General features: G+C 38.9%; 1 protein-coding gene across 1 annotated transcript in view; it reads right to left on the bottom strand.

Annotated features, from left to right (window-relative positions):
- Window positions 1-24,442, bottom strand: part of chchd3a (coiled-coil-helix-coiled-coil-helix domain containing 3a) — a 99,671-nt gene that overhangs the window by 40,413 nt on the left and 34,816 nt on the right. The window contains exon 4 of the mRNA XM_053508113.1: window positions 19,876-20,029. Coding sequence (XP_053364088.1) covers window positions 19,876-20,029 — 154 coding nt within the window. The remainder of the gene's footprint in view (window positions 1-19,875; window positions 20,030-24,442) is intronic.

The raw sequence follows: 24,442 nt of genomic DNA, 5'->3' as shown, positions 1-24,442 counted from the left end.
TACATGCTTCCTCTGGGCAACATAATCCGTAAGCATGGTATTAGTTTTCATTGTTATGCTGATGATACACAGTTATATGTCTCAGCAAAACCTGATGAGAAAAAACAGCTTACTAAAATTGAGCAATGTGTGCAGGACATAAGAAATTGGATGCTAACTAACTTCCTTCTGCTAAATCCGGATAAGACAGAAGTTCTGGTCATAGGACCGCATACAGCTAGGAGTAAAATTTTAGATCATACCGTAACTTTAGATGGCCTTTCTGTTCCATCAAATGCAACAGTGAAAGACCTTGGTGTGATTATTGATTCCAGCCTTTCATTTGAAGCACATGTAGATAATATTACCAGGATAGCATTCTTTCACCTCAGAAATATTGCCAGAATAAGAAATTTATTGTCGCTAAACGACGCAGAAAAACTAGTTCATGCTTTTATCACCTCTAGGTTGGACTATTGTAATGCCTTACTGTCTGGTTGTTCAGCTAGATGCATAAATAAGCTTCAGCTAGTCCAAAATGCAGCAGCGAGAGTCCTCACCAGAACCAGAAGATATGAGCACATCACCCCTATCTTATCTTCACTCCATTGGCTCCCTGTGAAATTTCGCATTGATTTTAAAATACTACTCTTGACATATAAAGCATTAAATGGTCTCGCGCCGCAGTACCTGAGCGAACTGCTAGTGTCTTACGATCCGCCACGCCTACTTCGATCAAAGGATGCAGGCTGCTTGTCAGTACCGCGTATTATGAAAAATACAGCTGGGGGCAGAGCTTTTTCTTACAAAGCCCCAAAGTTATGGAATAGTCTTCCAAATAGTGTTCGGGACTCAGACACAGTCTCAGTGTTTAAGTCCAGGCTAAAAACCTATTTATTTAGCCGAGCATTTTTATAAATAGATTTGCCATAGGTAAAGGAGCAGATCTGGGGGACTCATGGACGTAGAGTATTATGGTAAACTGGTATGTTTGGATGCTGTCTTCCTCACTCACCATACCTAACTGCCATCTCTCCTCTTCTTCTCTTTCCCCCCCTCTTTCTTTTTCCTCTCTCCTCCTGTCCCCCCCTTTCACTCTTTCTCTCTCTCTCTGTCGAGCTACACATGTCGTTCCTGAGCTGCCAGTGATCCAGACTCCCTCTGCCCTCCGGAGCTGTCTGACCCATCCTGGTGCCCCGCTTCTGGCTGAAGATCTCGTCACATGGATGCCCCGTGTGTCTCTCTGGGATGCGTCTGATCTCTGGGAATGATTCTCTCTACCTAGAAAATGGTTCTGGCCTTGACTGGTGTTGGCAACTGTTTCTCTGGGGACTTGACAGTTCGATAGTTCATGACTGGAACTTCTTACAAGTCTACCTGGGTCTTCAATAACTACCTGGACTCCATATTAACATCAATTAACATCAGCTATTATAGCTGAACTGCCTCCCACCCTACACACTGTATAAATGCAGATCATTTACTGCTTTTGTTTCACCCAAATGAGGATGGGTTCCCTGTTGAGTCTGGTTCCTCTCAAGGTTTCTTCCTCTTACCATCTCAGGGAGTTTTTCCTTGCCACTGTCGCCCTCGGCTTGCTCACCAGGGACAAACTGACCATTTTGATTCATACAAATTCACATTTCATACAAACCTAAATAATTCTTTTGACTATGTAAAGCTGCTTTGCGGCAATGAAAATTGCTAAAAGCGCTATACAAATAAAATTGAATTGAATTGAATTGAATAAATTAAATGAATGGAACCTTTAATGTTAAGTAAAGCCGTTATAGGAACCAGAACGTATTAGTAACGTGCATTAAAGTAAATCGTGAATGACAGAAGTTACGAGTTGTATGAACTAAACCTCAAAATTAACAAAGTTCAATTGTCTTCCTTTTATCATGCATGCTCAGTAACCATGGCAGCCCAAGGTCAAAGTTGCTCGGATACATCACCGGCAACTGAGTTAGCAAAACAAACCCATGACAACTAAGCGAGAGTTGTCCAGCAGGCACAGGGCAAAGGGCAAAGGTCAAAGGACAGGCCACTGGTATTCTGCCCTAAGAAGGTTAAATATATCAGTGACTAGTTGTGTGTGAGATTCAGCTGTAGGTGTTTGGGGAGTTTCACAGTTCGGGAAAGGTCAAGACCACAGGAATATGGAGATCTGCTCATACACAGTGTGTGGAAGTAACCAGATTAGCCAAACATGCAGGAAAGGCAGGGGTGTGAACTGTCCGTCCTGCAGGGCCGAGAGCTGAGAATTAGCCATCAATGAAACAAGAAAAAAGGGGTAATGGGGAGGAAAGATACACCAAGGTGAAAGGTCAAGCTCATAGAGGTGTGTCCGGGCAGAATGGTTGTCCCCTGTGATTGTGGCGCCTGTCCTCTGAAACAAAATAATGAACTATGAGTGTGAGGACGGATCTAATTAGCACTGATCTATAAAGAAGGCCTTTATTATTAGGAGAGAGAGAGAGCGAGAGAGAGAGAGAGAGAGAGAGAGGTCTCAGTCACACCTGCTGTCCTACAGAAACACACACACACCTTACATTCTGTCTATCAGTCAGATTGCTTGTTTTTATTTATAATAAAAAAAATATATATTTTATAGTTGTACACTATACTCTTTTATTCACACACACACAGGACGGGAATCACCAATCAGAACTCGACACGATACTATCACAAAACTTCTGTGCTGATTCAATTAATATTGCGATTCCATAAGTATCACGATTGTACAAATAGTCAGATTCAATATAACATTTTTACAATTTTAAGACCTTGAACTGTTATAACTTGAAGGTTTTCTACCTTTAATAAACTATAAACTTCATTCATCAGCTTCTCGACTGAACTCAACATAAAGTAATTAATGTCGCCCGTTCCTTATAACGCACGGCATTCAAACTATACAAGCTAACTTTAAATACAAGAGTAAAATTTTTACCTTCAGATTAAATTAAACAAAAAGCTGCATTGTTACTGCATCTGTCATCGGTCATTATTACTATTTCTAAACAAACATAGCAAATAATTCTCTCCTACCACACGGGATGGCAGTGTGTGAATAGTTTAGAGTGTGAACAAACATAAGTTTCCTGCAATATCTCAATTATCTTCCTCAAATTTATAGATTTATTGATCATAAAGAGGCAAAAAATTTTGTACACTTTCACAGAAACAATAAGTTCCAGCTCGCCTTAAAAACAATGATACAGTAAATCCTTCCTTTCCCACGCTTTGGTGACGTCCCCGGCGTGGGAAGAGCGGAGTGTGGCGTCTCTGCCGCCTCCATCGGTCGCCGGGCAACGCTACGGCTCGGGTGAGATAAGAATTCAGATCGGCTGGATTGATAAATCAACTCGACGCTGGCCCGAGGTATTAACTGATTGATAAAGCACTTTGCGGTACAAAGTTATCTTTGCTGTGGCCATTGGGGAGAAACCTGCAGGGGAAATCTAATCGTACGGCAGTTTCACACACACTCACTGCAGCTCCCGAGCAGAGAGGAGCGATCTGAGAGATCTGAGAGAAAGAAACGAAAAAAAAAAAAGGGAGACCGTAAGAAGAGGTCCGCAGATGCAAAGTGTGCTCAGTGTGACGTGAGACTGCTGCCTTCAGGATAAACTTTCCTTCCAATAGATAAGAAGAACAAAAGAGTAGGTTTGTGTGTGTGTGTAAAAGAGAAAGAAAAAAAGAGAATGGATACAAAAAAGATTACCAAAGGAGACATTTCTTTCAAATTTATAATAAAACAGCAGATGATCCAATGAAAACATATCTTGAACTCACTCATATTAAGCCCCGCCTCCTCTCTCACCGCCTTAAAATCCATGCACAACAACTGTAAACTAATTATTTAACTTAGAGGCCCGTACTGAAGGCAAATCAGCGCTCAGATGAACTCAGTCGTATAAAGTCGCAAATAAAATAAAAATACTTAAAGTCTGGCTGTTTACAAAGAGCAGTTTAGTCACTGAAAAAGATAATAAGTCCTAGGGACTTTCCTCATTTGCTCTTAAAAACTTAAAAAACAAAAAAAAAGCGGAGATTTTATGCTATGCTCTTGAAAACGCTTTAAAATTAAAGATTTGATGTAAGTAAATTACGCTATTTTCCATAACCACACTCCTACACATCTTAAATTCCGAGAAGTTTGATTTAAGGTAACAAATATTGTAAGGTCAACATTTTAATGATCTAATATGGCTCAGGAATCAGCGATATGAATGCTAAATATAAACACAAGAGACTGCTTGAAAACCTTAAAACATGTTAAAATCACACGGCAGGTTTAAAGTGTCGCCGTTCACAAAATCGCAACTCGGAGAAGTCTCGTGCTTTTTGATGTACACTAGTGCTTAAAAAGTTTGGGATCACTTGCAAATTCCTTTGTTTTTGTTCAGTGATTAATTTTCTTCATTCTACAACAAAACTGGATTTTAATATTTCTATGAAATAACACACATGGAATTAGGTAATTATACAACAGCAACGACTACAACGGTCATTAGTTATTATAAGACACGACGGTCAGCTGTTCTGGAACAGTTCTTGCAGTAAGATTCTTGTGTTAAAACCCATCAAGCTCCATGATGAAACTGTCCCTTATGAAAGACCTTCCCAGGAAAACAAGACCAAAACTGACCTGGAGAAGTTCATTTAAAATTACAGTACCAGTTACCTCAGAAATCACCAATTAATAACAAACATCACCTCAGATTAGAGCCGTTATGAAGGATTAACAAGTCGTACGTAGCAAATACATCACAATATCAACTGTTTAAAGGAGATTAGTGTGTTTTTTTTTTTTTTTAAATAAACGCCTTCAGGATTATTTTACAGTGTGAAAAAAGATAGAAATCAGGAAACACTATGGAGATGGAAACTGATAACTAGCTGTGGTTTGGATCTTCCCAGTTCCTACTTGATCATGAACGCTACATTACACCAACTAATACTTTGCCTTGTTTATGTGCAGTGCCCTCATCATAGTAAATAAAGGATGCTATGTTCACCTATATGGACACGTACGCCATTCTATGTAAAGGAAAACTGCATAAACCTACAATGAATATTACAGAAAGATATTACTGAATTAACATTGCTAATTATTGGACAGCGAGTACAAACCATTGGCTTTGCTTTTTCTGTCACAGTCAGCACTCGGAAACTCGGTCAGAGAGTTTGAGCAGCAAATTAATTTCTCTCCTTCAGGGACGTCAGCTCCGCTGTATTTGTGAAACGCCAGTGTTGCTGTTTGAATTTATTTGCCTGTTAATAAAAGGCCACAAAATCCCTGGGCTAAATGAGACGACTTCGACTTGGGTCCGTGTCTCAACTATAATCCAGCTAAATGAGCTCACCGATATTGGGTGAGTGTATATACGCACACATACGTACACACTGAGGTTTTTGTCTGCTGATGATATACTTTTTGCAGTCTAATCTTTCATAGTAGAAATACTTTTAAAACATACTGAAATTATTTTATTTGGCTTTGTGCAAAATGCAATGTTTCATCATTTTCTGTCGTTCAGATGGGTCCCTGTTTCTGTGTGTAAAAACAAACAAACAAACAAAGCACATTTCCTGCTATTTGCCCTTTTTCTATCATCCAGCATCTAAACAAACCAGTTAGATTTTTTTCCCTCTATTATGACCTTATATAAGAAAAGCTCCTCCTTCTGCTTGTTGCTCGGTTTTATAATCCTTTGAGGGGTGTGGCTCAGCAGTAGCTCATTTACATAGACACTGAAACAGCACATCTGGAAAAGGAACTGAAATAAAGTGAGACTGAAGCATAAACACACACAAACACACACAACTTAAGGAAGCTTTGAGTGTTAACTTGTTTAAGAAATGGGGAAAATACGGGAAAAATGAAACCCCTGGACAGATAAGTGTGATTGCTTCAAATAGCTGATGTCAAATTGTCTGCTGTACTCCTGCGCATTCATCATCATCACCATCATAAAAAAAAAACAGAGACGAGAGTTTAGATGCACCGTGAAGACGGACAGAACGACTCTTATTTCCAAGATTACTGGAGTGAGGAAGACGAAGACAACGAGGCTCCTGAGGGTTTTCAAAAGGACAAGAACATCTGTCTGAGACCATGTAAAAATTAAACATATTTAGGTTTTTCCTCGAATTTTTATATTTTAATATTTTTCAGCTGTTTTTGTTGCCCATAATTTAGCCACAGGAGCAGCTACGGATGTTTTTTTTTTCTTTTTTCCACCCGATCCTCTATTAGTGTGAGAATTTTAAACGATACTCTTATATTACAAGTGTTTGGCCACCCCGCCCACTGATACAGTACGATTTCACACAGTAAAGGAGTTGAACAAGAGTCTCATTCCCGCAGTTTCAGAAACCTCGGTGTAAAAGGGAAACGTGCTGAAGGTCTCTGTTTATGTTCCCTACGCCGCCGTGCCTGCTGCTAACCAGAGCAGGAAGTACAGAAAGGTATCCAGATGGCACTCGGGTATTATTACACCCACAAGCTGTCTGTTCGAAACGTTTCTCAAATGTTGACGGAAAGCAAATCCGGAGCAAGAATGTTAGTCTAGCTCAATTAGACATCTTTAGGGATTTTAATTTCATATAATTATTTTTAATATTCTGACATAAATTTCACATTAATTAACACAAATGCTAGTGCTTTATTATTATTGTTTTATTGTCAGAATTGACACCCAGCCAAAAAAAAACCCTGAAAAAACAAACAAACACCCTTGTTTTTTTTAAGATGGCCGCCATCGCCGTCCTTTGCTTGCGTCTTGAGCGGTTCTTATTTTTAAAAAAAGAGAGATGGAGAAGCTGCTCCCTCCTCACATTCGGAGCAATTATCTGCGTTCGCTCGGCTCCGCCGTGGAGAGAGCTAATTGGTTTAATTTGCGCAGGGATTTTCAGCTTAGCAAACAAACAAGCCGGAGTCGTCTATTATTGACAGAGATGCGAGAACTGAAACGCAGCGTGTCGCACACGAGGGTTGGTCCACTGCCGTGTTTAGAGAAAACGCGCGTGACCGGGATTAGTAGCTAAACAAGCGTCTATTAGGGAATAATTCTGTGGAGGAAAAAACAAAAAAGGTGGTTGGTAATAAAGGTAACATTATAAGGGGTTTGTTAAGTGTTACACAAATGAGATCATGCCAGGTAGTTTCGCTAACTTTTCATAAATGTGTTTGCCTTAATCTAAAAACATTTCTCAGTTGAATTATTATGTATGCATGAGGGTGAGTCAAATTTTATCTCCACTCTGGCTGTGGAATTACATCAGTTTACAAATTCTACTCCTTGCTTTTAAATACACTTTGTCCGTGTTTAAACAAACTTTCGTATTCCGTTAATAAAAAGTATTTTAGGCTGAGCTGCAAACCACGAATGTGCCGCTATCGTCAATTCTTCATCAGAAGTGAATCTTCGAGTCTTCGTAGGGCTGTCCCAAGATCAGGACTATAGGGAGGGTTACGGCGGCCGTGAATTGCAAGACAAAATAACAAATCAGAAAACACAATGACAATCAGACAAACCGGAAAAGGTAGATATGGTTTGCAAATAAAATTCATATCGCTGATTGGACGAGACATCCGTCACTCAAGATATACAGGAAGAACAGCCTTAAGGCATATAAACATCTGTGAGACTGCAGCACTTCCTATACATCATGAGTGACAGATGTCTCATCCAATCAGTAGTAAGCGTCAAACAAAACCGGAAAAGGCAGGTGTGGTTTGCGAATAAAATTCTTACCGTTGACCTTGAGTGGCAGATGTCTAGTCTCATTCGTAAGAACTACACCTACTTTTCTTTAGTTTGTCGATTCTCGAAGGTTAGTCTTAAGCTCTTCACTGTAGCGAGCACTGTTGATTGTTGAATCTTTTGTCCTACAGCAATAATGTTCCAATACTTCTGGCCCTTGAGATGAGATCCCAGAAAACTGTAAACATTGATGAATTTTCCAGCTGATGGTTTTGACTTTTGAACATTTTCTCGATCGGTGATTGGGGATGTTTCCGCTAATGGAAACTCTGACGTTTACTCTCAGGCTCGTCGTGATGAATCCGCGTCTCGTCAGCAGTAATGATTCTCTTTAAGAAACTTTCACCTTCATTAGAGTATCAGTTGAAATTGTGTTTGCAGAAATCTAAACGCTTCTGTTTACGCTCTTTCTTGAGCTTTTTCAGCACCAGGTACACCCGCAGACAATAAAAAATAAACACATGGATAAATAAATCATGAACAGCACGCTGCTTATCTTTCATGCTCGCATCAAGGTAATGAACTGCTGCAAGAGATCACACCTGCGGAGACGGAAGCCTTGAATAGAAAGCGGTTACAAGACCGAGGGGATTGATTGATCAATAAAATCTCTTCCCCAACCCTTGATTTTCTTTTTAATCTGTATAATTTTTTTAAACAAGTACGAGTAAATGGGCGCACTCATTTCAGCTGATGGTAAAGTGTGGGGCCAAGCCCACCAATTTAAGTCAAACTCCCGAAGCAGAGTTGAGTTAGACAGAGAGTCTAGAACTTCGCCAGCCCAAACTCACCCTCCTGCTTCTTGGTCTGTGAACTCACTTTACAAGCGTCGGTGTCAGACAGCAGCTTTCCTGACACTCGCCTATATCCATCCATCCATCCATCATTCCTGACCGGCCGTAGCTCAGAGAACGAGCGGCCGCAGGAGCCCATTAGCTGCCAGGGTGAGCAGCGGGCACTGGTGCCAACCAGAGAGGCAGCCAATTAGGACCGGAGTCAGTCCAAGCAGAACAGCGGCAGCGCTCGACAGAGACAAGGAGGGAGGAGAGGGAGGAGAGCGCGGAGTGGAGAGTGTGGCGGGCATGACAGCATCTCTGTCTTTCACACAAATCAGCTTCAGGTGAGTCGGATCAGCGGGGGGGAAGAGGGCGGTTGTGGTTTCATAACGACCCCGAAACCACACGCCACCAAGGACCGGTCATTTATTAGAGAAGAAAGTAAAAGAAGAGCGATGTAATAACAAACATCTCAGCTCTTGTTTTTAAGCACATGTACTTTAATTAAAAATTAGACATAGATTGCATTGTTGTGCCAGGAGATACAAATACTTTAAACTAAAATCAAATCAAATCAAGTAAAGAAATAAATATAAAAAAATATTAATAATAATTGGAGAAGTTGTTTAAGAGAAGAAAATGCACAAAGAGAAAAAAAGAATATGAGAGAAGAGAATATAAGAGAGAAGAACACAGGAGAGGAAGAAAAAAAAAGAGAAGAAAAAATTGAAAAAATGGGAGAAGAAAAATGAAGTGAAAAGAAAGACAAAAGAAGAAAAGACAGGAGAAGAGGAGGAAAAATAGAAGAGAAGACATGAGAAGAAAATAAAAGAAGACAGGTGAAAAAAATGAAAAAGAAGAGAAGAGACGACGGGAAAAAGATGATGGGAGAAAAAAAAGAGAAGACAGGAAAACAGAATAAAAAAGGAATGAAAAAAAGAGAAGAGAAAGATGGGAAAATATAAAAATAATAGAAGAGAAGAGAAGCTGAGAGACGAGGCTGTGCCTAGACCATGCCTCCACAGATTGGTGGTAGAACAGTTTGGGCAGTGAGCCAGACCGATGTCTCCTCATCAAACCATGAGGACAAAGTAAATCAGAAAATCAAGCTTTATTCTGCAAAGCAAACAATTTTTTTTTAAGTGGTAAGAAAGGATGAGGTTCAAAAGTTTCAAACAAGTGAATGAAGAACGAGTGAATGAGCGAGGACACACTTTAGTGATGTACACAACCCAATGATGAGGAGAAGCACGCTTTGCTCCTGATAAACCCCGTCTTTATGGCTGGTCAGAGGAACCTTTTCTTACCAGCCCGAGTGTTTGAGTGACAGGCTAGAGAAGGTCAGAGTGCCATGTTTACTGGCGCACCTCTTGTGCCCTGTGGGGTTTTTATTCAAAAGCCTGCTGTTTACTTAAGACTAAAGACAAATTTACAGCCAACCTTGGCAAGAGGAGAAAATTGAAAAGAAATGAATGAACGAACGAATAAATAAATAAATACGAGCCGGCCTCCTTCGTATAAGCAGCACAACTCAAACCTCAGCAGGTCCTCTTTAGAAGTAGGGAAATTTAAATTATCAGTCAGGAGCAGTCGTCTCTATCTAAAACCTAACAGCTCTTTATTTAACATACGGATTTGCAGAGCGAACACTTTGCTGGAACGTTCTGACGAGGCGGAAAAGAGGAAAAGTGACTCTTTAAACACATGTATAAGCTTTAGTCTGTATGACGTGTCTGTTCACCCGAGCATCAAATAAAGCCATGTGGAGTGGGCGAGTGGACGAGGGGACTGTAGGACCTGCAAACTTATTAGAGGATTAGAGGCAAGGGTGAGAGGTCAGGGGTCAACAATCGATCCTAAATACAGTACATCGCTTTATCTCAGTGGTTAAAGCATTGGACTACGATTCGGAAGGTCCCAGGTTCAAATCCCACAACCACCAAGTTGTCCCAGTTTGGCCAGCATGTACATGAATATACATTTTATACTATTAAATATTTATGTTTATATTAGAGAAGATAAGAGAAGAGAAGAAAAAAATAAAATAGAAAACAGAATAGGAGATTTTTAATTAATTAATACGTCTTCCTTTAATGATGATTTATTACTGCTGATGGGGATGAAGCCGAACACACAATCAGCAGCGCTGCTCCTGCACCAGCCTGTATAAAGCCTTGAACTCTCTGACTGGTCAGCTTTCCATAATGAATCGAGTGCATATGGTTTTTCACATAATAAATATGAGACCAGCAATATTTTTTGTGTGCTTCATATGAACCATTATCCAGACAGTGGTGGCCAAAAGCAATAAAACAACGTGCTTCATGCATTAAAGTTCTCTCTGTGCACAAAACAGGTGATGTCTGTGCTAGTTAGGCTAACTGAACAACTAGCTACGGCTACAGGTATGTGACGATGGTGTGCGGCTTCTGTAGCTTCACGTCCTGGGTTTTCTCCAGACCTAAAACTATTGGACAATGATAAAGACAGTAGGAATCAAAAAACCTTCTTCCAAAATCTTCTTTTTGACACCAGAGACACCAGAATACGGCAGTGGTCTTTTTGACGTATCCAGAAGGTTTTGCACAATAAAGGACTTCATATACTAAATATTGATTTGAATAGCAATTTCATTAAAATTGCATAAAAAAAAACCAACTAATTATTATTAGACTTGATTGTCTAGTATCTAATTTTTTATTATTTTTTTTATGTCATTAAAACACTGAATTTCAATTTAGTCTCAATACTTTTGGCCACCACTAAATGGCCTGTGGACTGAAAGTGGTTTTATGACTGTCTTCGCTAATGCTAACTCTACTGGGGTTTTGTCTATATGGACGGGACTCTTGTACGAGTTCACAACTTAAAAAAAAAATACTGACCAATACTTACACATTGCATACAGAAAGTACAGAATTCAAAGAATATGATGAAAGGAAGCTCACAGGTGAAATGGATAAGATGCTGATCTTAACATTGTGAAGTTCAGCCCATGAGACTTTAAACTGAAGCTGGAATTCTTCCCTCCAAGTCGATGGTTGAATCTAGAATCAAATCTGTGACCCATAAGAAGAGATAAGGGGCCCAAGCACTTGCACCAGGAGGCCCCAGTTTTTGGTGTACTCTGTAGGACTATCCGGAGATATACTGTCCAAACCATTCGCGATTTATTTCCCGAGCTAGGGACCGAGGACGGAAGGATGTGGTGGTTAAAAGTTCTATTGTCTTAACAAATCACAATCCTGCAGCCATAAGGCAAGTCGCTCTCGACACTGGGGCAGGAGATTGATGACTTGCTGCTTGATTGAAGCGTTTGCTCCAGGGAGTGTGCCATGTCTGAATAAAATAATGTGTTTTATGATTGATTGGAGACGCAGTCTTCGCTGGAAGGCGTGAGTCACCCAAATTCTTGTTCAGAAATTTGTGCTCTCGACGACGCGGTTTGTTGTAGGATAACTTCCGATTTTGATTTGCGCAGGGATTTTAAGGTATGAGCTGTATCGTTCAGTGACGAGACCACGGCTGAAGAAGGACATTGATTGGAGAAAAAAAAAAAAAAATGACGAATTAAAAATCTCATTACAGGAATTAATGCTAAATATCTGAGAATTTGAACAAAGCCAAACAGTACCAAAGAAAAGGATGGAGGAAAAGTGTCTATGTTTTTAAGATGGCACTAATATTCTACATAAAGACAGGCTTTATGAACAACTGGTAAAAAAAAAAAAATCCATTGAAAAGAACAAACTCAATAAAATAAACGATCCAGAAACATCATGTCTTAAGCAGAGCTTTCTAACATTTTTTCAAAATGATTTGCTCTGGGTTAACGTCATTATAAACCTTCAAATTGATAGAAAGAGGCATTTAAGGCAAAAGTTGATTCAAGGTTTCATTGGAATAGGATTCGATTATTTAGAAGCTGACACGATCATTACATTAAGCGTTTAAATTTACACCACGGGCTACAAACGGCTACGTACTGGCAAAACCGCTGCACAGTTATTCAGCTGCATACTGATGATGTGCTGAAGCAAAATCACTTCACCACCATTTTCCAACAGAAAGACGGAGCATGAGCGAGTCATCCCGCTTTGGATTTTATGCTTTGCAGGTGCAATTAAAGTTCAATCAAACTCAAATTTGATGAAGCTCAAGCACTGAGACCCCTGTATGAGCCGGGGCGAGAAGCGTCTCAGATTTTACAAGCATGGAGGAAAAATTCTCTTCACTTCTCAGGTTGAATGATTCACACATTAGCTGTGACGCCAGGGTTAAAAGACGAGACGCTGAATTGTTAGGAGTAAGGGGTCTCCTGCGTGATACAACAACACGAACACGAAGGGGGCTTGTAGGGTTTTTCTTTTCTTTAATTGAGATGTTCTTAGGGAACTGCTTCCAGCGAAAAAGAAAATCAAATATTGAACAGGTTTGCAAAAAGGTTTCCTCTGTGAAATGAGTCGACACAAAGCACACGACTTTTAGGACTACTGAATATAAATACAACAAGGTGGGTAAAAATTAACTAGGCAGTACAGGGAGTCCCCGACTTACAAAAGCTCGAGTTATAAATTCGTGAAGATATGAACGGACTGCGGTTCTACTTCCGTTAAAATCATGGAAGTACTTTAGCTCACGTGTATTGTACAAAAAATTAGCATTGTCGTGCACCAGATACCAACATTTCCAATTATATACAGTACAATATTTTCAGTGTGTGAGTAAATGTATAAAATGTCTAAAATCCGATTTATTGTATGTGTGTGTGTGGGGGTGTGGGAGAAACGAGTCGACCTGTTTCAATGAATCAGTCCGGGAGCACGATGATAGAAAATGTCTTTCCTGATGGTGAATAATTCTAATTTTACAAAATCCTCAACAATTTCCAATACTTTACATTCCAGTGGAGAAAAAGCTTTGAGACAAAATGCCGTCTGGGATTCCACTTGTGATTTAAAGGCGCAGACAAAAACACTGTTATATTTGACATGTGAGATTAATTTCCTTAGGCGTGGTTACAGTTTTTGGGCAACATGATGACAGTGTGGGGAAAGGGGGACAGAGATTTAATCAAGTAGATTGGTATGCTTTACACTGCATATTCATGTTAAAGGCGTATAAGTCTCACTTTGTCGAACAAATCCGACTTAAGAACACGCTCCTGAAGTACTGTAAAATCGCAGGACGCTATGAAGTGTTAAATTGCATTGTTCTTGTGCAGAGATGGTGGCGTACAGTCAAAGGGAGGAATGCAACATTACGTTCGGAGATGACAAAAAAATTAAAATGTTAAACAAATGTACAGTATCATGATTTAACTCATAAAATTGTGAAAATCGTAACAAACTAAACGTATAAATTACCCGTTTAACAAACGCGCACTACACTAACTAACTGTATCTCAGCTATGTGAGGTCCACTATAACTGTGCTATAAACAGCAGAGCTATAAGTTTGGGATCCTGACAGAAGGACGAGTGCTGAGAGAAGAAGAAGAAGCCCTGAATATCCAGCTGTAGCGCAGCAACTGACTCGTGTCATCATGAGCGCAGCAGATTTGGCCCAGGTAATTGGCGAGGCTAATTTTGGCACATTGCAGCAATTCTGTGTGAATGCAGCGGAGCGGTCACGAGTACAGATTCTATTGTAGGTGACACGCAGAGACGACAGGCCGAAGCTGGACCTGAATCCTGATGAGGCTGAGATCGATAGATATCTCCTGGGATGTGAAATGAGGGGGGGGGGAGAAAAAAAATAAATAAATAAATAAAAATAAACTCTGTCTCTCGCTTTCTCTTTTGCACACTCTTACATTGATATCTACACAAAGCATTTAACTTTTTGTTTCTGGTGTTAAAAAAAAAAAGGAACAATTTGGGGCATGACAATACATCAAAACGCGGCAGATCAATTACGGCACGAACGTCAGATTCCTCCCCTTCAATCACGTCTAAAACTGAAAGAGAAGAATATTACATTGTGCATAAAGGGACATTTCTACTTCATTAATCTGAATGACATGCACGCAGGCTGAAAGTTTTTAAAGTGACTATTCAAAAAGAAATTTAAAAGGGTTGCAAAAGTTTACACCCCCATGATAAAAAAAAAAAACATTAGGTTAAGAGTTATTAAAAAAAAATAAAAAATTTTGGTACACTTGATACTGAAGCAAAAAATCTATTTAAGTATTAGTTTATCATTAGTATTAACTAATAATAACATATATACCACATAATAATGAAGGCCACCTATTTCTTTTTTTTTTCTTGATTTAAAAACTACTCAGGTCAAAAGCTCACTCTTTTCAAACTCATTTCCCTAATTTTCTTTGTGATACTGTAAAGCTGCTTTGGGACAGAGACTATTGTAAACAAACAACAAAATAAATTGCTATATAAATAAAATTTAACTGAACTGAATTTATATAACATTTGGACAGTTCGGAAATGAATGTTGTAATTTTTTCCAGTGATAAAAAGGGAACGATAATGTACAAAAATATTTGCATTTGTATGTACATACTGTGTTGAAAACCTGAATACACCTTTCTAAATAAAAGCTACCCTTGGTGGGTGCTACTGTACATCTCCAGCAATAAAGAATGCTAAAGCTTAGCACCCTGTTTTAAATATGTTCAGTGTGTAATCCCTCACCTCATATGTTAAACAGTTTGTTTATGCAGTGTTCTAAACTCCCAAAACCCTCACATACAACCGCTGGCCCATGGAGCTGAAGGTTCAAGACAAAAGAAACGCATGAAAGCCAAGGAGTCCAGCCTGATTGGACAAAGGACGAAGCAAATCATCTTTGAAAGGTCCATCTAGTTGTGGCGTGCTGAGTACAGCAGAACTGCACATTACCTCCGGCAAGTACTTTCAAGCACTTATTGATGTCTTAGAGGCGATTTAAGCTCATTTCAATTTCCAATTACAAGCATGCTACAGCCGACATCGTCCTGCGATATAAGGCCCAGGTATCGATCGGCATCATATCCCACACTCCTGTACACTGATTTTTCATTCGTTAAAAACCAGCTAAACATGTCGCTGCATAAATCTTTTTTTGTTTGTTTGTTTTTTTTGCAGTAAGAAATCATGAGAAAACCTTGAAAACATGAGTCATGCAGTTAATCAGCTTCATAAACACATGTATAGCAGTAATGAAAACTCTGTACTGTAGATGCAGTGCCAGTAATGTGTTTTTTTTATTAATTAATTTTTTTAAGATAGTGGAGGAAGAACAAGAGGAAGAATGTAAGTAAGAAATAAACAAAAAATTTAAATAAAAACGCCGTGACGTTATCCAATAACATTTCAGCAACCAGTCTCTAATTCTGCACTGTTAAGACTGAATGTGAATAAATATGAACAACGTTGATTACCAACCATATACCAGCAGAATGGTGAGAGGATGATGAGCACCTAAGGCTCACCCACACCCACAGAGACCAGAGGCCCATCCAGTCTAAATTCTCCAAAAATAAGTCAATGCTGGCAACAGAAGAAAGACACCACAACACGCAGTACACCACAGTCCGTCATGCACAATCATACAGGTCCACTACAATTAGGTCCCACTCGCAAATGACAACACCCAAAAGATGTGCTGCCACCGTCCTGGTGCCACATACCACATCACACCCCCAGAGGCCCTGTGGAGCCACACCTCAGAGGCCAAACGTTCCCCATCTGTGTAGACCTTTAAAACTGGATTTGACATATTTATGTTTATACAGTACCTTAAATATGGATTATGATACATGGTTGTGTATATATACTTTTAAGACTGGATATGGTTGTATATACTCCTCAGACCCGATGTGACATACGAGTGTATATCTGATCGTATGCAACATATGAGTAAATCTTTAAAACTCCATATGATCTGTGTGTATATACCTTTAAAATCAGATGTGACATATCTTTAAAACTGGATGTGACATATTCGTATACACCTTTAAGATCAGATACGACATATTCATGTACATACCTTTAAGATTGGATACGACATATTCATGTATATACCTTTAAGATCGGATAGGAGAAATTTGTGTATATACCTTTAGGACTGGATATGTCATAATTGTGTCTATACCTTTAGGATTAGATGACATAATCGTGAATATACCTTTAGGATCGGATATGACATATTTGTCTATATACCGTTAGGATCGGATATTACAATCGTGTATATATCTTTAAGATCGGATACGACATATTTGTGTATATACCTTTAGGATTTGAATATTACAATCGTGTACATACCTTTAAGATTGGATACGACATATTCATGTATATACCTTTAAGATCGGATAGGAGAAATTTGTGTATATACCTTTAGGACTGGATATGTCATAATTGTGTCTATACCTTTAGGATTAGATGACATAATCGTTAATATACCCTTTAGGATCGGATATGACATATTTGTCTATATACCGTTAGGATCGGATATTACAATCGTGTATATATCTTTAAGATCGGATACGACATATTTGTCTATATACCTTTAGGATTTGAATATTACAATCGTGTATATACCTTTAAGATCGGATATGACATATTTGTGTATATACCTTTAGGATCAGATACAACATATTTGTGTATAAAGCTTAGGGATTGAATATTACAATTGTGTATATACCTTTAAGATCAGATGAGACATATTTGTGTATATACCTTTAGGATTGGATATGACATTTGTGTATATACCTTCAAGACAATTCAAGAAGCTGCAAAATAACTCATCCACCTAAGAAAAAATGTTCTGATGTTCACGTCCTGGTCTTGTGGTGCAGCGATTGATTGGATTCAGATTCAAATACATTTCTTGAAAAAATGAAATCGATGTCATGGAACTGGGATCTATATGGGAATTATTTTAAACTTTAAGGATGTAATGATTTGCTCTGAGTCTCAAAGTTATTATAAGAATGTGATATTATATAGCTATAGCTGCATGATTGTCTGATTTATTGAGTATGCAGCGAGAGGGAAAGTGAAGTGAAGCTGCTAAGAAGTGATACTGAAACACAAACATGTAGGGAGAAAAGCATGAGCAAACAATTTTCCTCCTGTATATAACTGACAAAAACCTTTTTTAAAACATCATTAAGCTCTACAAACATCACACTCAGCAAACTAAATAGATTTTTATAGGCATGAAGACACTCAAATATTAGGAACTTTAATTAAGGGAGATTTAAAAAATTGACATAACGGCGTTTTAATTAGTAGAAGGACCTGTAAAGTCTAATGTGTGTAACCAGGAGCAAGGATTTCGTAAAGGAGTGCCCGCTTTATAAACTCACAAACCCATTTATCTGAAAACACACACACACACACACACACACACACACACACACACACACACACTCCTGCAGACGAGAATTATGGTATCACACCGTCCTAATCCAAACGATTCAATTTGATATTACGGAGCTGGAACAACGTGTGAAATGAGCGGTATAATCAATACTGCAGCTTTGTAAACAGCTCACACACTCCAGGGCGTGCAATGTTCAAAATAATCGACCTGTCACAACCAATACAGGAAGCGCTCGTCTCAGGAATGTGTTTACAACGCGCAATATGCTGCGAAAAAAAAAAACACACACACACACACACATCTACGATACAACACAACACTTTTTTTTTTTTTTTTTTAGATTAACACAGATGTTTATTGATTATCTTCTAGCATCGGCGGCCTCCTCCTTCACCAAAATCATGTAGTATAATTTTACGCACTTGTTTGAGAGGTGTCGTAAGGAAGCTCTACGGAGTCAAGAAACCTATGCTACACTACGCCTGTTATGGTTGTAGGTCGTTTGTTTTCACGTGCGGTTTACGAGGAAATCAATTTCCAATTGGCTATGGAAGTCTCAAATCTCACGAAGGCCATTAAGGGGGGAGAAAACTAATCTTATAAGAAATCAGAGGAAAGTAAACACAGTCATTTAATTACTCATAACGTTGAAGAGAAGTTTGATTTTAAGCAGATAAATCTAAAACTAGGGTTGTTACGATCTCGCAGTGTGCAATAAGGTGATTATGTCACTGCTGACATTTTTAAAATACAGCGATTAATATGCGTTTTTAATTTTTTTTTTTTTTTTTGTTGCTCTGGACAGCCGAGCTCTCTCTTTCTCTTTCTCTCTCTTTCACTTGAGTACAATCACGTGACAAATGCTGACATTTTCACTGGCTTTCACTCCCAAAAAAGTCTCTTTCTAAAGCCCTATGCATGTCCCTATGCAGGACCCCTCTACTAAATGCCTTAAAACTGTAATAAAAAGTGAATTCTGCATAATAGGTGCCCTTTAACACACTGAGGGCTTTGGCACACTGATGCACAGAAACAATTGCTGCCAGCGTTTACACTATTTTTGTTCTCCGTTCTCGGGTCATGCTTGTGTATTTTTGCTCTCCGATACAGCAGGTGGCAGTGTGCTCCTACCTGGTTTGTGAGCCGCCATTAAACACAAGAGAAGAAGAGGAAAAGTAAGTGAACCCTGTACGCTATGTCTAATATTATCGATATTTCAGAAAAAATGTCAGGAGTGACGCTCTCATGCTCCAGGGATCCTAATGTAAAAACAGCCTTCAAATAAAAAAAGTAAAAAACAGAATAAAAAGTGATCTCAATCTATTTTCACCAACACAACACTCAGCTATACTACTTCAACTTCTGAACTGTTAAATAAATGTAATATCAACAATATTCTGATTACCAATAACGCACTACAGTACACCTCATGTAGAAACCGGACGCCGGGTGAGACACACAAACACACAAATCGGTCACACATAACCGATCAGCCCTTCCGATCTCCCATCAGACCTCAGCCATCGGGACCCTGACATTTCACCCCGCGCTGGTCACGACCCTCCCGTTACGGCCGCTCTGCTCCTCGCCCGGAGCGACACCGGCGTGATGGAGCACTGAGCCGATCTGTGCTACTTCACAATTTGTAATTATACTCCATCTTATTCACTGCAGTCCATAATTAGCCACACTCGCTTGCTGGAGGTTAAGTTCTTACCTGAAGCAATCCTGAACACGGAGCGAATTACAGTTTTATGAGACCGCTAAAGACGTAAAAATTGGCTCAGAAATGGGTTTATATTACAAATAAATGTTTTATGGTGGAATTGGAATAATAAAAAAATCCACTAGGGCATAAGCCAGGGCATTAAAGGGGGACATTTAAAAAGCTGACATAATAATTGACTTATTATTTAAGGATGTTGTCTTATTCCGTTAACAGTCATCTTGAACATTTTTATTTATTAATTTTTTTACGCCGGTGGTTGTATGATTTATGGATTGGTTACTCACTAAGAGTTTAATTCGGAGACGCTCCTCATCGGCGGTGACCCTCTCTCTCAGCACCGCTCTCTCTGAGGCCAGGATTCTGCTCACCTCGTCCTGAACGTGGCTCTGAGCGTCTGCGTGGGCCTGAGCCGTCACTCGGGCACGCTCCTTCTCCAACCTACACACACACAGCGAAAAAAAGGAAAGGGAAAAAAAAAAAGTTACAGAGCAGACATAAAAGTCAGACATAACACTCAGTCCATTACCTCTGAAAGAATGCTACATTAGACCCAAGAACACACAGGAAAGTACTTCCACAGTAGTTCGGGAAATTAACCGTGAACACACATTTTGACATTGTTGCCACTGCCAAGTCAGCTGTACTGCACCTAATCACCCATACCTCAGGTTACTTTCTTGCTAAAGTATCGGGAGGAATGTGGGTGGAGTCAGGTTAGAATGAAACCATTACGATCACATGTCTGATTGGAATTCCTTTAACTACTGAACAACACAGTACAATGATATTTCGCTCTTTCTTTGCTTTTATATTCACAGTATTCAGCTGGATTTTTTATGTTTCGAGCCGAACCCCGGACTCGTGATGAAATTTCTAATGAATGAAAGAGGAAAACATTGGCATTTACAGGAGCACACTTCGGGCAAAGTGCGCTGATGAGAATCTTAGCCCGTAGTTAAATATTTAAACGGTGAAAACATTTTAAAGAAGCCTGTCGCAACAAACATTTATCTGTCGGCAACATTGTGTCCCTGGCTAAAAAAATGGGTAGAAATATGATCTTTGAACATTTCCTAAAAATGCTTTTGAATGCTCCACATTTAAAAGTCCCGGGTTTGACTTAAACAGCCCTCGTGCTACACAATTAAGTTAGATTAACATCCAAAGTGGCTTCCGATTCACCATTTTGGCATGACACACTGCCACTGAAGAGCATGTGACATGTAACATACTGTATATTAAATTATTATACATGGTTTCCCAAAGAATTACATACTTTTGTATTCTAACAACACTTCTCAAACTTTAACAAGATGTGTAAAAACTAAGTTTAATGTTTTACTCTTAATTCTGTATTGTTATACAACAGAAACTTAAAAATGAGGCAAAGGTTTCGAAAAGCATTGTGTTTCCAGCGAGGAGCCACGTTTCATACGAATGGCGAAGACAACAAGCATAATGTTGGTATTTGGGGAGGAAGAAATTGCCTGTGGTACAGTTGAGCACAGAAGGGGACTCGCCAAATGTGAATGTGTTGGAAAATGTGAAATTAGTTATGAAGCAGGAGGTTTCAGTTTCATGAAGCAAAAGAGTCTCAATTTTTAATCGGGTATAAACCGTAAACTATTAAATTTACAAGCAACAAATTACTTGATCTTATTTTATCCTCTTTAAAACTGTGTCATTTAAAAGATCATGCGAATACCCCAAAACATGGAAATACACACCTGCCAGTCAAACGTGATACACCTCAGACGCATCACTAGTAATGATCTTAAAGTGTGCCAAGTCATTACCGACTCGGTTTTACTAACAAAGTTCACTATTAAAGAACAGGTTAACGACTGTTTTAGTTTTTTTCATTATATTATACATGTTGTTAGATTTTATAACCTTCACCGATCACCCTGTTTTAACGTAGTTGATACAACGTTTCATTAAAAACTTCCGACATCTCCAGGTGCTCCAACTGTTCAATGATGCAATTCCCCCCTTAAAAGATCAACCCAATAAGATCCCGGCCACGGTGCTGACGCGACAGATAGCAGCGCCGCTGAGAACGAGACACGAGTTAAAAACTTTCATTAACAAGTTCGACTTCTTGTTTGTTTATTCGTGTCTAAAAAGCGCCGGAGCGCTAAACAGTCCTCCTAAAACCCTGCTGAACCCTCGGAAACATCTCAGAGTTCGGTCTGTTGCTAGGCAACGTCCCTCGCCACCATGCCGGCGGCGTGATTTGCAGTGTAAACTCTGCAAGATGTAAACTGTAATCTGCGGCGCTCTGTTTTCAATCAAACAGCCACTGAATTCACAAAAAAAAAAGAAAAAGCCAGAGCCAGAAGGGATGGATGGATGAACGATGCAAAATATAATTATACCACCTATGCAAACACAAACAACATGGAGGATCTGCAGATACTAAGCAATAAACACACACATACAGAAGGGTAAAAGAAAGACACACACACACACACACACAGACCTAATGTAATAGGTCAATCTATACTTCAGTACATAAATCCAGAAAGGGCACTGTGTGATATTTTGCGTTTGTTTGAAAAGAACACATGTTGTTTGAAAAATGAGAGAGTAGAAAATGACAGTGTGTGTGTGTGTGTGTGTGTGTGTGTGAGAAAAAATGTTCACTTATTAAACAAGAAAATACAACTGATGCAAAAACAGAGAAATAAGGACACACCTCCTTGCACACTTTATTTAATTAATTGAGACTGCATTAATTAAATTTAATGTTGCTGGTAAATTTAGGTGGGAAAATAATAATAATAATAATATATCTGGCAACAACCAGTTGAACAAAAATAAACCAAAAAATAACAAATACTATCTTAAACCCTGGCATTGCTGTAATAGTAATTAAATCAAAGAACCTCACACACATTTTGTTCCTAGATAGAATACATTATTACCTAATTGCTTATGTTGTAAAAGTAAGTAGAAAAGAAAGAAAATGTCCATTCATCTCCTGATTCTGTGACCTGGGTAATGAAATTTAGAAATCAACCTATTTTCATTGACATAATATCTGAATAAAAAAAGGAAAAATAAAAAAGAAGAAAAAAAAGGTATCAACACTCTGGTTGTAGAGTTTATTACAATTACCTTTTAGAAAAGACTTTTATTTTTGACTTTTTGATTTGTAATACATTTGTGTCCATCTGTCAACAAGCTTTCTTTTGAAAAAAATGTTTACGGCTGAGCTGCGAGACACAAATGCACCGCTGTCTTCACTTCTTCATCAGTAGTCAATCTTTTTCCTTGTAGGTCTGCTTTCAGGGGACTAATCCTAGGTGAAAGTCAGATGGAGCGAGATCAGGACTACAAAAAACAAAGTTTGAGTGTGGACAGTGTGGGCAGAAATGTGCAAGATCAGAACATCCTCGGATATCAGTTCTGTGTTTAATCTGAAGTTTAGTCTTCAGCTCTTCAATAAGCATCTCACTGTAATGAGCACTGTTGATTGTTGAACCTTTTTTCCCCCCATGATAATGTTCCAATACTTCTGGCCCTGGAGAATCTCAGAAAACTGTAAGCGTTGATGAATTTTCCAGCTGATGGTTTTGACTTTTGATCTTTTTGTTCGGCGATTGAGCATGTTTCTGTTCCATACTCTGGCGTTTACTCTCAGGCTCATAGTGATGAATCTGTGTCTCGTCACCATGGATGATTCTTTTTTAAAAAGATCACTGAATGCTTCTTCCGTGTGCGTCCAAGTGGGGCGTCGCACCGCAGTTACAAATGAACTAGTGCACACCTGCACAGATACGATAGTACGGCCAACAGACGTTTTAAACAACTGGAGTGCGGATAATTTTTGACTCACCCTCGTATTTACACTCGAGTTACACAAAAAATGAACAAGAATGTTTAAAAGAGATTAGTTTTTTGTTTTTTTTTTATCTGCGACTTTCCTTTAGTCTTCGCGTAAATCCCTATCATGTCACCACATATACTCTTGTGTTTCCGTTATACGCTCCTTGATGGCGGTGTTCAAAGTCCTGTATACGGGATTTGTCTTGATCCCCGACAGTCATGCCGGAATACGCCTCGTAAGCTTCGCACATTTCAGCAGACGCTGTCACGGAGTACTTCTTCGCTCTTATCTTGATAGATTGGCCACACAGACAGAGGAATACGTTTGGAAAACACTTACTGCCGCCTTTGATTTAGATTTAGGCCTGCGTGCTCACTTAGAAAACTAACCTAAACTTGTATTTTGTTTTTAGTAATATATAAACAAAAATATACACAAATACAGAAACATTTCATTCATACATATACATTTCATATATATACATTCATCTTCACACACTTCAGGAAAAAAGAATATATATAAATATTTAAATATTAAAGGTATTGCTATACATTACATATTGATATATGATATTATGATAATAATAATATAATAATATATTTAATATTATATTAACATAATATACATCATACTATTTTCCTTTTTCCAAAGTGTGTATACATTTTTTCGCTGACTCTGTACGAGTTCCTTGTGTATATAGGTAACACTCGAAAAATTTGAATATTGTGCAAAAGTTCATTTATTTCAGAAAACCATCATTGACATCCTACATAAGGAGGGAAAGCCTCAAAAGGTAATTGCAAAAGAAGTTGGATTTTCCCAAAGTGCTGTGTCAAAGCACATTAATAGAAAGTTATGTGGAAGGGAAAAGTGTGGAAGAAAAAGATGTACAAGCAGCAGGGATGACCGCAGCCTGGAGAGGCTTGTCAAGAAAAGGCCATTAAAAAGTGTTGGGGACTTTCACAAGGAGTGGACTGAGGCTGGAGTCGGTGCATCAAGAGCCACCACACACAGACGGA

This window comes from Clarias gariepinus, chromosome 12, assembly GCF_024256425.1.
Source record: "Clarias gariepinus isolate MV-2021 ecotype Netherlands chromosome 12, CGAR_prim_01v2, whole genome shotgun sequence".
NCBI classification, from domain to species: Eukaryota; Metazoa; Chordata; class Actinopteri; order Siluriformes; family Clariidae; genus Clarias; species Clarias gariepinus.
This window is presented reverse-complemented; position numbering and strand designations above follow the sequence as displayed.